The sequence below is a fragment of the Gouania willdenowi genome, chromosome 4 (genome assembly GCF_900634775.1).
Source record: "Gouania willdenowi chromosome 4, fGouWil2.1, whole genome shotgun sequence".
Taxonomy (NCBI): Eukaryota; Metazoa; Chordata; class Actinopteri; order Blenniiformes; family Gobiesocidae; genus Gouania; species Gouania willdenowi.
The window spans coordinates 19,242,968-19,256,250 of record NC_041047.1 but is presented as its reverse complement, the minus strand read 5'-3'; the positions used below and the strand labels follow the sequence as shown (position 1 = coordinate 19,256,250).

General features: G+C 36.2%; 1 protein-coding gene across 4 annotated transcripts; it reads right to left on the bottom strand.

Annotated features, from left to right (window-relative positions):
- Positions 1-689: 689 nt before the first annotated feature.
- On the bottom strand, positions 690-11,158 carry soat1 (sterol O-acyltransferase 1). 4 transcript variants are annotated; one of them, XM_028444501.1, is made up of 16 exons: positions 11,033-11,158; positions 8,117-8,262; positions 6,878-6,936; positions 5,612-5,760; positions 4,381-4,440; positions 4,119-4,226; positions 3,747-4,032; positions 3,521-3,599; positions 3,347-3,452; positions 3,197-3,242; positions 2,990-3,119; positions 2,812-2,909; positions 2,626-2,724; positions 2,321-2,456; positions 2,057-2,202; positions 690-1,974 (listed from the first exon to the last, which is right to left on the bottom strand). In XM_028444501.1, coding segments are annotated over exons 1-16 (1,719 nt in total). In that variant the 5' UTR covers positions 11,035-11,158; the 3' UTR covers positions 690-1,905. The 4 variants fall into 4 exon arrangements, with proteins under 4 accessions (XP_028300302.1, XP_028300303.1, XP_028300304.1 ...); XM_028444502.1 differs by having other exon boundaries at positions 3,347-3,449; XM_028444503.1 differs by having other exon boundaries at positions 3,347-3,431.
- Positions 11,159-13,283: the final 2,125 nt, after the last annotated feature.

The following is a 13,283-nucleotide window of genomic DNA, read 5'->3' as shown; positions in this document are numbered from 1 at the left end:
GCAGTTTTCAATCGGATTTATCAAGGACAATGTCAATATCTACCTGAATTTGTTATTTTTGTACATAAGTTAGTTTTTCCAACGAAAAACAATGCAATGGTAATATCCATTGAGTTTTTGAGCATTCATTGTATAAAATGCTCTTTACTTGGTCAAAGTGATTTTGTTAACCACATATTGTAAATAATGTTTACAGAGAAAAAACAAACAAAACCTGTTAGGGGTTGCCAGATCCTATAGACACCTGATTTATATTAAAAGACAGGACACACCCTGGACAAGCTGCCAGTGTTATTCACTGGTATTGTTATTCAAAACATTTCAATAATTTTTTGACTGTGGGGGGGGAAACCTATCTGTGCGCAATATTAGATTCAAAGCCAGTACATCACAAGTACCTGTAATAAGGATGTGTGAATAAAACATACTTAGTCTAAATATGCTGAGTGAGGAATACTTTTTTTTTTTTTTAACTTTTGTTTAGCAATTAGTTTCCAGCCATTTTCCTCACATCTTGAAAATTTTAATTGTAATTTACAGAAGAAATGTGTAATAACTGAGAGGCAGGAAAATCCCACATTGAGCACAAATTAGACCAACATTTGACATATTTGCTTGTAGAACACTGTTCATAAGCAGTGGTTGGGTCTATATAGCTATAAATATATAAATAAAAAGTACTGAGGCAATGAAGGGAAAAGAAACTTTCATTAAAGTTTAGCATTCAGAAAAACTCTTATTTTTACATCAATATGCACATATCCAAAACAGCCAGTATACAATGTTCAATACAATTTTCAGTCGTTTCAAAAACACTTCACACTAGATAACTTTTGTAATACAGCGCCGCCTTGTGGTACAATCTTCTAAAGTGCTAAATCTCCCTGCTGTTAGTATTTTACTTGAAATATCAGAATTAGCAACTATGTGCATGATCTTTACTAATTGTAATACAAAAATAACTTGGGCACACAAGTACTAAAAGCTGGTGGAGTGTATAAAATACCTGAATTCATTACTGTTCACAATTCTTATTTCTTACCATTAATATCAGCCTTATTGAAAGGGCATAAGGCATTTTTATTGCTGCACTTAGTATCTGGTGATAAACTGTAGCCCTTACATCGTTTTAATAACCCAATTATTATACAACAGTAAATTCCAGCCTACAATAGCAGAATTCACGCTCCGAGGTATTCTGCAGTGAATTCATGTCATAATATATATACAGTCTGCTATGTCCAGCTGTTAACTTGCATTTTACGTACAGTACTTCACCGTTTAGTGCAAATCTCTAAATTCCAAAAATACTCATTTGGATGTGCTGCTTGATTATGATATAACAGAAATAACTTTCTCACTAAAAAAAAAAAAGAAAAACCTATCCTTCTACCATAAAGTTTGAGGATTGCTGTTGCTCTCATTCACACAAAACATTAGTCACTTATCAAACAGTTTCACTGTTACTGAACTTAACCAATGCTATGACTTTCCAAACAATATTCAAACAGTCTAATAATAAAGAGCAGCAACTCCGAATTTTGTTAAATATTAACCACAGAAATCTGTTTGCTTTAGCTGCCATGTCATTGTTGCCACAAGGTGTGGTTTCATAGTTGATCGAGGCTAAAGTAAAGAGGATGTATTTGGAGATAAAAATTAGGAATTCCAAAATAAATTGTAATTTCAGTTTACCTTAAACTTAAATAAGATCAGGCGTTGTTGTGATGGCAATGTGTTAGGCATTTTGGCAGATGCTCCATAATACATTCATAATCAGATTGACATTTGTAACCTTTGTGAATGCAGAAAAGGAAAATATTTTTAAAAAAAATAAACAAAAAGGGACATTTTGTCATCTGCATCGCTTCTTTTTCAACAGTTCAAACCGTCGGTAGTGGCCAGTCAGACTTCTAACGACAGGTTCCTCTGACAGCTCCAGGACAGAGGCTTCAGGAACTCAAAGAAGGAGGGCTGAAATAAAAACAGTGCAGTTGATTAACTTGTGGATACACAGTTATATCTGTTAAGCATAGATGTGAGCTAGCAGTAATACCTCTTTCACAGGACAGTAGAGCCGGGCATACCACTCCTTAGAGTAAAGACAAATGATTACTCCCTGACCCAAGAACAGAGCTGTCCACATGATTATATTCCAGATGGGACCTTTTCGTTGGTCATGTAGAATGAAGTTAAACATCACTGTGTGGAGAACAGAAAATGTTAGCGTCAAAAATGCACAAAAAACCCAACATAACATCATTAATATTCTGGACTGTGCAAGGAGGCTAAGCTATTAATTAGGACTTTTTTCCCTTACTTCCAAAGCACATAAAGAGGCAGAAGAGTACAGGGTAGAAGAAGCCAAAGCATATGGCAAGTATGTACTCATGAACAACTGCAGACACCGTAAAAACCAAGAGCATGGCAGCCGTTCGGAAACGCTTCCGAGACATCTGCAGAGAGAGTGGGAGAAAACCAACATGTCTGAAAAAGTACATCATTACAGAACAACTGAATGATAACGACATACCAGAGAAACCTGCCAGGTTGTAAATCCAAAATCATGAGAATAATGGAAAGAAGTAAACGTATGACAAAACCAAGTACTTGAAGTGCACTCACAAAAAGAATGTCCCTGTAAACATAGTAATACAGCCAGTCATGGACCACCACGTTCCAAGTGCGATAGTAATTGGCAAAAGAGGTTGAATTCCACCAATCCTGTAGTATTCAATGCGCAATGGTCAAAAACTGAATTAGGACCACATTAAAATTAGGTTCTAACATCTCAGTGAGTGAAATCAGCACCTTATAGAACATCCTGTCAGCAAAGCGAAGCATTTCAGCAAAAGCATTGAGCCAACAGTGAAGGAAGGCAAAAAACCCAAGGAAGAGGATCAACACTCCTGCAAGAGAAGGAGATTAATCATAAAAAAAGATGTATGTATTTCTCTTTTTGTGACATAAACAGATGAGAGATGTTTACCTGGCAGGATGGAGTTAAAGACACAGAGGACCATTCCACGCAAGTCAAACTGCTGCAGACTGATGCTGCGGAACTGAGGTATGCAGAGCCGCACAAAGATGTAATAGGCATAAAAGAGACAGCCAAGAACCTGTGGGGCAGCAGCAATGAGGAGAGTCAGAGATTCGCATACATTTTTCAGGATACCTGTGTAAAACAAATCTGTACCTGAAGTAACTTTGTAGCCACGTAACCCCATCTGATTACAGGATTTCTACATAAAGTGAAGAAAAAAAAGTTATGAAAAACACCCGAGTCTTACCACTGAAAAACAAAAGATTTAAGACAAAAAACAAATAAAAAAGTGGATCTTTTAACCTGGGGTACTTGTCTCTGTAGATCAGAGTAGGTGCAAACAAGAAGTAGAGATACTGAGAAACTTGAGGAACCACTGGGCCAGGACCTGTAGATGACGGCGCCACTGCTTAAAAAAAAAAAAAAGTAGAAACTGTAAAAATATTAAAAAATGCAGAAAATTTGACAATCACGTACTGGTGTTGTCTTTAGACCAGGTGATGACTCTTGGAGCGTTCTCCCTAACAAAGGAGTGAGTTTTCATCATCAGACGTACCTGGAATTAGAAAAACAATCAGAAGTCCTTGTATGACCTATATTGTTTTTTAAACCATGATACTTAAATTACCCTTCTGGCAAAACATGAGCCACCTGTAAAAGCTAATATAAGACAAAGTGAAAGCCAACGCCCTGATTATCTAACCTGTTCCAGGATGATGATAAAGCAGGATGCAGGTGGGAAATTGTTTGTCACGACCACATACGTAGGCAGATATCCCAGTCCCAGAGCTTGGTACAGCAGGAACACTGAGCCAAAAAGCAGTCTGTACGTTGTGGAGTGACCTGAAGATGCACACTGGTTCTGTGACCACAGGTGGAACAGGGTGTAGGGAACCAGTAAAGCAGATAAGAACATGCAGATCCAGGTGCACACCACCAGAGGGAACTGTCCAAATGCATAGACGAGCAGATCAAAATCCAACACCAGCCTGTACAGGAGGAGTACAGTAGAGTTAAAACACAGGGCTGATTATTAAACAAAAAAAAACAATCAGCAGTCAAAGGTTGACATTACCTGCCTTCATCTATAAAATCCACAACAAATGTACTGAGGATGAAGAGAATGAGCAGGGCGATAAACATATGGTAGATTGTCCGGATGTGGTTTACTTCAAACAGCTCACTGTAAAAAAAAAATACAAATTAAATTAAAATGTCCATGTCTGCATTGCTACACAAAAGCTTTTAAACAAAAGCTTTTATCAGTAATAAAAATAAAATAAAACAAAATAAACACAATATACCACTATTGTCTAGTAGATTTAAAATCAACTTACTCCAGGAGGGACCTGCGGCTTACAAACTGCTTTCCCAGGCCATGAGGTGGTTGAAAATGCCTACAAAAAAGCCAAAAACACACAAGACACCTTCCTATCACAGTTGGCTGTGGGGTGTTTAATTCTCAAGTGCAACCAAGTTATTTTAGCGACTAATATAATGTGACCAAGGATTACTTCTATATAGATGATTGTTTTTGGGTTCTTCATATTTATTTCACTCTCTAATATATTTCTCCATCATCTATGTAATAACGTGTGGAATTAAAAAAAAGTAGCCAAAAACAAACACACCGATAGAACAATTATACACTTATTTAGACAACACTTGTCTGTTAAATCTTTTAAAATGCATGTTGCCTTTTTCTTTGCATCAAAAACGAAAACAAGTAATCATAAAAAGTAATATTTCTTTGCCTAAAGTATGCATTACAAAATGGTAGGCTAATAATAGCCTCAAAACACAGAAAAATATTTTAACACAAATCTCAATGAACCCATCAGTTATCCTTTGTGACAATCGTGTGTTTGAAAAAAAAAAAAAACTATTGTTTTTTAATGTGCAATATCATAGATAAGGTTTAGATATAGTAATAGAAATAGTAATAATTATATGGCTGAACTATCTGAAACATGTAACTATATGTTGGTAACACACACATTTGATACTTCTACCTGCAGGCACATCTTGGTCTACTTAATGTGCCACAGGTACAGGATAGACTTCATGGTTTGATTCTATATCAGAGTGGAGTGGTTTAACATCTCATAGATATGATCTACACTGTCTGATGCCGACTCATCTCCATCATTGGAGCTATTTTTATCCTTTCTCTAGGCATAAAGAATCTGTCTAAATGCTTTTGCAGCTGTAAATCTTGCAATTTTAGGTCTATTGACCATGCTTCCCAGCAAAATAGTAAAATATTCTGATTACAGTTGGCAAATTATTATACCATCTGAAGCTGTTATGTCGAAAATCTCATAGATCTTCCCGAGGTCACAAGATTTGGAATGTACTTGCCACACGGATCAAACGATCCTTGCAAAATTCTACGAACAAATGCAGGACAAATTGATTGACAAATTAATGGTAGGAAACTTTGTTCCCATTAAAATGTATGCCTGGGGTTATTAATGATCCCACTCGGTTGCTTGAGGGTCAAACGCAGTGCAAAGCAACATTTCACAGCATTCGTCACAGTAACACAGAGAATGCGAAGTGAAAAACCTCAGTTTGTTCCTTTCCTTGTCCGACAGCAGAGGCGAGAAGACAGCAGGCATTGGTGCAGGCTCGAGGGTAGCAGATTCTTCAATAAGGCTGTTCATGAAGTCATTCACCTGACTGTCAAACTGACGAATCAGGTCATTCTTCAAGTACTGAGCAGTAGGAAAAGACACAGGAATTATCATTTACCTTCTACTTGAACTCTTACAAAGCATTAGAAAAGATGGTACATATTCTAATGCAGTATCCTATCAATTAATGGTAATAATTTATTTATTTTTTTACTTTAAAGCAAGGCAAATTTATTTGTATTGCACATTTCATACACAAGTCAACTCAATGTGCTTTACATGATCAAAAAGTGCAACAGAAAATATTCAACAGCTTAAAAATCAATAACATTAAAATCAGCAGCAAAAACATCTAAAATGAGCAGTAAAACATTTAAAATCATCAACAAACATGACGAAAAATCTCCCTCTTATTCATACGCAGTAGAGAACAATAGTGCCTTTAACATTGGATTCTGACTTTAGCTCTGCTAGCAGTTTGTTCCACTTCTTTGCAGCATAACAACTTAAAGCAGAAACTTCATTCACTTATGATCAGCGTGAAGCTGCTTCCCAATACACGTCATTAAAACTTCTCATTTAAGTTGCGCCGATCATATTGGATTTCACTGAACTGCTGACTACACTGTGAAGCCAGCAGTCTGATGCAAAGAGTTAGCCCGTGTTAGCAAAACACAGACACCTACTCTTTGAGTGGTTGGATAAAAATTATTTTCAACTTTTTCAATCAGGCTGGTAATTTGTCATGAATATTGAATGAGTCTTTTGTGAAACAACTCTGTGCTAATCATTCATACTCTGACAAGGTTACATGGAACATTAACTTTCTTTTTTTTAAGTTAGGATGATTCCTGGGGCAAAAATCATGATATAAATGCATTGTACAAATTAACAAAATATGCCGTTGTCAGGGTTTTTTGGTCATTAGGCCATATACCAAAGATTTTCAGCTGAGCATCTTTCTCAGTGGATCAGGATCTTAAACAGACAAAACTTTTTTTATGTAAATCATATTTTCAAGTGACAGAATGTGCCTTGGATAATAAAAGTAAAATTCTTAATATATAATGAAGTATACATGATTGATAGATAACATGGAATTAAAACTGATTTGGAAGATTTAGAAATCATTAGTGTAGTGAAATGAGAGAAATGCTGGAAACTCATTTAATGTCTTTTTTAAAAATTGTGTACCGACCTCTGCTTTCTTTTTCAGTTGCAGCTTTTTGCTAATCATGTGCTCCACTTCCATTTTACCTGTAAATGACACATTTGTGATCAAATATTAAGCGGACTCAGAACATGCACACATCGTGCTTGATGAACCTGAAAAAAAGGATAATAAAAACACAAGTATGTATATGCTTTGGACACACTTAGACACCAGATCCATGATGCACTGGTTAATTCAAGGGGATTAAATCCTACATGGCATTCACATGGATATGTTCATAGACTTAGACTTTCTTTATTGTCATTCAAACTTGAACATTACAGTACAGATAAGAACTAAATTTCATTGCATTGGCTCATATTGCAGGATAAGAAACAGCAGCAAGTATTTACATAAGGTAGGTAGTATTTAAAAAAAAAAAAGTAAGGTGGAGATATACATAGATAAAGAGGAAAAGCCATTTGTAAGATTACTATACAGATAAGTATACAGTAGTCTCAGAAACTAATTTCCTGACCTTGAAAAACCCTTAATGACTGTTCAGGATACAGTGGGAAATCAAATTACATCACTTATTTGAGTGTTACATACAAAATCATTCCTGCCTGTGATGATCAAACTTTACAATTCATCACTGTAACTTGACAGCTTTGATTATTGTATATATCTGTATTATAATTGTACATTTGTATTATTATTAATGTTATTTCTTGTACTGTAATGTGTGCACTTGAATTTAATCAACAGTCTTTTGTGTTTTTCTTTCTCTCTTTGTTTAACGCTTATTCTTTTTATTCATAATGCCTCTGTAACAAAAGTAATTTCCCCTCTGAAATAAATAAACAATTTCTGATTCTGATTGTGAAAATACCAAAGGATGCAGTCCTTTGATGAGTGAAGCAAGCACATTTTTTTTTAAGTTGAAAGGTTTTAGTCCTAATAGCTTAATGAGCATGTTTAACACTGACCACACAACCATTCTAAGCGAGAGTAGCATAACAATTACTGAGCAAGACTAAAGGCAAAAATGCACTATTGTTTGTTTAATCAACTAACAATATTTTCTTATTGATGTAACCCAATTTTGCCTAAGATGTGAGTATTTTAGTTTCGTTTAATTTCAGAAGTTACAAACTAAAAATAAGGATAGCATTGATGTGGATATCATTAAAAATGAAAATAAAATCAAACAATACATTGGGGAAAAATAAGAGAGCATTAGAACAAAAAAAAAAAAAAAAGGATTTCAGGAATTGTTCTCACCATTGCTGCTGATGTGGTGGTCTCCAGTGCCATTCTGCTGTTGTCCTGGACTACCTTCACCCTCCAAAGACCCATCTGAGTTAGGAAAGGTGGGCATCTTGGGAATGTTTCGAGAACGGAAGACAAAGCCATTGTCACTCTCCATCCTAAGGAGACAAACATAGACATAGAAGACAGTTGTTAGATCATTTCAGCCACATACTCTCAAAGTCAGGTCTGTAGACATCAGGGGGTCAGTGAGCATCTTTTAGTGCGTCGTGAGTAGGTGACAACCGATAACAGACATGGGCAACTGGTAGCGCTTTGTGCAGCCCCCAAAGTAAATGCACAAAATTACAGTAAGTCTTTTTGTTTAATACATAAAATGACTCCAAAAACATGCAAAATTACAGAAAAATATACAAAATAACAAAACAATAAGACAAAATAGCACCTTAAACACAAATGTCTCAAAAAATTCCATATATGTTGTATGCAATATATACCAAACATTTGTCATTTTTTTAATGCACAAAGTGAGAAAATGCTATACTGCATTTTATTTTAACTGGATTTTTATTTGAGAAAGTTAAAGTATAGAACACCGTTGTTGAAGATTGTGTTTTCATTTGAGAATTAATAATAATTAAAACATTTTAAAATACATTTTTAATCTGTGTTTTTTTCTTGTTATCAATTAATTGGCATTTGAGGCGATCCCATTTGACTTCAAGGCGAACCCACATGAGGTCACGACCCCAAGGTTGAAAAACCCTAATCTAAATGCTGACATGAATGTCAATAACGTGGCCGTCGGATCAGACAATTACATTTTGGAGGCCCCCATTGTGATAGATGATGCCCAACTCTGACCTATAACATAAGAGAAAATCTCAGACTGCCTGTAACACACATGTTGATATACATAAAATGGTCAATATTTAAAATCAAATCTAAAAACAAAACAAAAAAAACTTCCTGACATTGGTGGAGGGGGGTTGGAACATTTTGGCAATTACGTTTGTGACAAATTCCAGTCTTTTCATTGGTCAATAAATGTTGTTCAATTACAAATAAAGCACCTTGAATACCATGATCATTAAATCATGCATGATAGAACTGATTGAAAGAGACTTTAAATCACGTGTCAAACTCAAGGCCAGGGGGCCAAATCGGACCCTTTAGAGCATACAATTCGGCCCACAGGAGAAAGAAAAAAGACAGAAAAAAAACATTATTGTGTAAATTACCAAATAATCCAGTTGTAGAAATCTCAAATAGAGATGTCCCAATACAACTTTTTCACTTCCGATACGATACCAATATTGCAGCCTTGGTTATTGGCCGATACCCAATATTGATTGGATATCAGCCAACCATACATGCTATTATGACTTATTTTGTAGTGTGGATTGTTAGAAAAGGTTTGATCAAGTGATGTTACTCAAACAGAGAACAATAGTCAGCAACAGTAGATATGACAAAAACGGACCCATTTAATATTAGCCAATTGGTTAAATAAATTTTAACCTTCAACATAATATCTACAGTATTCTACAATTCAATAAATATAATATTGCATGCGCAGTTCTGTCACTGCCAGACATTTTCTACATAACCGTAATATGCAATGACTTAAGGACGTTTCTTTCCGCTGACGTGGGTTTGAATCCCACTTCTGACATTTTTTTTTTTCATTTTAACATATTTAACACGGCAAATTCCACCCTTAAAAATACATATATAAAAAGAAACATTTTAGGGCATTTCCTGGGTTAGGGATAAAGTTAGGTTAGGGTTAAAATAAAACTGACAAAACTATAACTAGAAGAACACGGGTCCAGCAGTGACGGAACTACCGGCATTCGGCTTACTGCGCATGCGCACAGGAAGTGCCGGAACTATAGTCAGGATTGTCTGAAGTTCAGGTCTGGACCAATAGCAACAGCAACAGCCTATAATATATATCAGAGATTTTAGATACAGTCCGATAAAATCAGATATTCGTTTTCTGGCTGATATCGGACCGATATCTGATATCAATATCGGATCGGGACACCCCTAATTTAAAATTCCGTAACTCCACAATATTTTTAGGGTATTGCATTTTTCCTTTCATATCACATGAATGCAGGCATTTTTAATTGCAAAATGTGGGGAAAAAATATTTCCACAAATCTTGCAATTTCTCATAAAGAATTCCACAAAATTCCTCTAAATTACACACAATATATATATATATATATATATATATATATATATATATATATATATATATATATATCTTTTTTAAGTGAATTGAACTGATAATGAAAACTAGGGCACAATCATGTTAAAGTTGTTCCTTTCCTCCCAACCTGAAATTTATGAACCACTTGAGATCAAACGGGTCCATATTTGGCCCCTGAACTAAAATGAGTTTGACACCCCTGCCTTTATGGATTTATTCCTAACTGGGACAACGTGTCATATTAGTCAGCAGCACAACACCAGAATTGTGACTACATTTTTTTCATGGGCTACTATGTATTGAAGGAATAAATTAGAAAATACAACAGGTGAACAATAGTGGAGTGAAAACACCAGGTAAAAGGAGGGGGGGAAAAGAGGCAAATGTGAGGTTAAAAGTTGAGTATCCTGGCGGTCAGCTGATAATCAAATTAGTTTCATCATGAGTCATGACGAGGATAAAAACACAGCTGGTGAATGGGCAACATGTCCGCCAATCTGTCTGTCTGTCTGCCAGTGTCTTTATTGGACCTCAGAGGGACAGACAGCCTCACCTCTCCCTGCCTCAGGTACCGACACAGCTAGTCCATTAGCCCCCCCGGTGTCTGTCCGACAGTGGTTAAAGAAGTGGCTTTGACAGACAGCAGAGCTCAGAGAAACACAAACATGTCGACAGAGAGACTCCAACACACTCTAGTATCTACTCACATGGTTCTGCGGGGAAGTGTCTCACCGGAGTGACAGAGCAGATTACCCTGCTGTAAAGACTCGACCCGGTGAACACACACAGCTGTTTGTCTTCACTGTTGAATACAAATTGGAGGAAGATGGTGTGACGCAGGCCGCTGCTGATTGGTCCAGCGTCTCTCCTCCTTTTGACGTCACAGTAGCCCAAATTATCCCACACATCATCAAAATAATATAATGAAAGAAAAAACAACACAATAATCAATTCAAAAAATGAATTCATCCACAAATACCTAAGAGAGTCTACATATGTACTCAGAAAATGTGTGTTTAAGACACAGAACCTTTTAACCCTCATATTAGCCTCAAATATTACTCACATATTTGATTCTTGGAGTCAGTCTTGAACTCAGTGGTACTGTATTTGCCTTCAGAAAATTATTTTCAGAAATTTGTTGACCCAGATTTTGTGTCAGACACTGTTTATTTGTTGAATACGTAAATAAGCTGACCAGTTTTCATCCAAATCTTTTCAAATGTATTGACAACATTAAAGGTGCAGTCCGCAACCCCCTCCCTCCCCGCTAATCTCTTGTCTTGCCTCCAAACTTTCCAAAGTCCCTCCCTCAGAGGAGCTATCAAGCTAACGTTAGTCCGACAGCAACATCACAGTAATATAACATTCTCTGTTAAAAGCATATTCCTGCAATACTTCTCTCTCTCAATGTGCACACACCTCAGCAACAGCAGCAGCAACACAGTGTCACTTATAGCAGCCACACGGAGGCTGCTGTGCGCGCACAAACAACGCATGCACTACAGAGTTCTAGTGTAACAATATATCAAATATAATGTAAATCAAGCAGCAGTAAATACCTTTCAAGCAGAAAAGTCACCAATTCCATCTTCTACTCGTCCAGACCATACACTGTAATAAAGACGGCACTCTAGCTCCGGGAAAGGGGCGGGGCCTATGAGCAACAGCTATCAGACAGTCCATCAAACACAATCCTAGCTCTGATTGGTTCTTTTTGCTCGGTCGCGTTGCATTCTGGCAATCTGCCAAAGGCAGCAGGAGCAGCAGGGGGGACTCAATGAGCCTTGCATAGTGACAGCTTTAGCAAATATGACAAAAAGCCACTTTTGTGAGAGTTGCAGACTGTACCTTTAATGACCACAACTTATTTTAGTAACATGGGTCCTCCTTAATACAATCATCTGCCTCGCACATTCTCCTCTACGTCTTTCACTGTGAAAGAGCTGTTCCAAAACCTCATTTACAGTAAACCTTTTTCAAGATGATATTTTTTGAGAGAGAGAGAAAGAGAGAGAGAGAGAGAGAGAGAAATACAATACATACAGAGCACAATGAGGAATGGTTTGGATGCCATGCAAGAAAATATATCATGAAATGTAAAGAAAAAAAGTCAACTATTATTTTTTAAATGATAATAATTGAATGAGGGTCAAAATGAACCCAAGGATAATTAGGAGGTTTAACAGCAACTTTTCATGGGTGTATGTGAAACCACAAACAGATGCAGTTATCAAACATAGTGATTGTAGTTATGAAACCGAATGAATGCTCGATTGTTCATGAGCATATCTGAAATGAAAAAATGGAATCGGTGATATTGTGGACACTAAATGAAGGTATGTGGGCACCAATTTCTAAGCTCATTGGGATTTAAGAATTCAGGAATTTTTGCTTCAATTTGTCAAACATCTGTGCACAAAGATTGGATGGAAGGATGTTTAGTGGCCTGCAAAGACATGACACTGATTCAATCAGATTTGGATTCATTACAAAAGAGATCACCTTGTCCAACATCAGTGCTCAATATCATAGACATTATTTTTCCAGAAAATAAAAAAAAGTATTAAAAGTTCAACGTGTGTGTAAAGGCTAGCACCCTTTTTATTTTTGGCACTTTATTGTACATCACTAATTCACTATGAAGCAAACCTTAAACCATTTAGCAGTATAAAACTATGGTATATAGTGATATTAACACATTATGCTGCAACAATGTTCACCAGATAAAACATTAATCAGAAGGAAAAAAAAAACCTGAGACATTAGAACATTGATTAAATGTTGACGTCAACTTTTTATTGTAAAAAATTCTCAGTTCATAGGAAAAAATGAATCGACTAAATGCAAATTCCTGTTAAAAATTGATGTTTTATTTTGATAATGGTGTTCACTGGAAATTACACCGGGCACAACGAGGCATGTTGAAATCATTAGCATTATAAAAACCTTCAGAAA

Coding starts and splice junctions, on each gene's coding strand:
- soat1 (XM_028444501.1), bottom strand. Junction 3,243..3,346: donor TACAGAGACAAGTACCCCAG/GTTAAAAGATCC, acceptor CACTTTATGTAG/AAATCCTGTAATCAGATGGG. Junction 3,120..3,196: donor TGGCTACAAAGTTACTTCAG/GTACAGATTTGT, acceptor GCTGCCCCACAG/GTTCTTGGCTGTCTCTTTTA.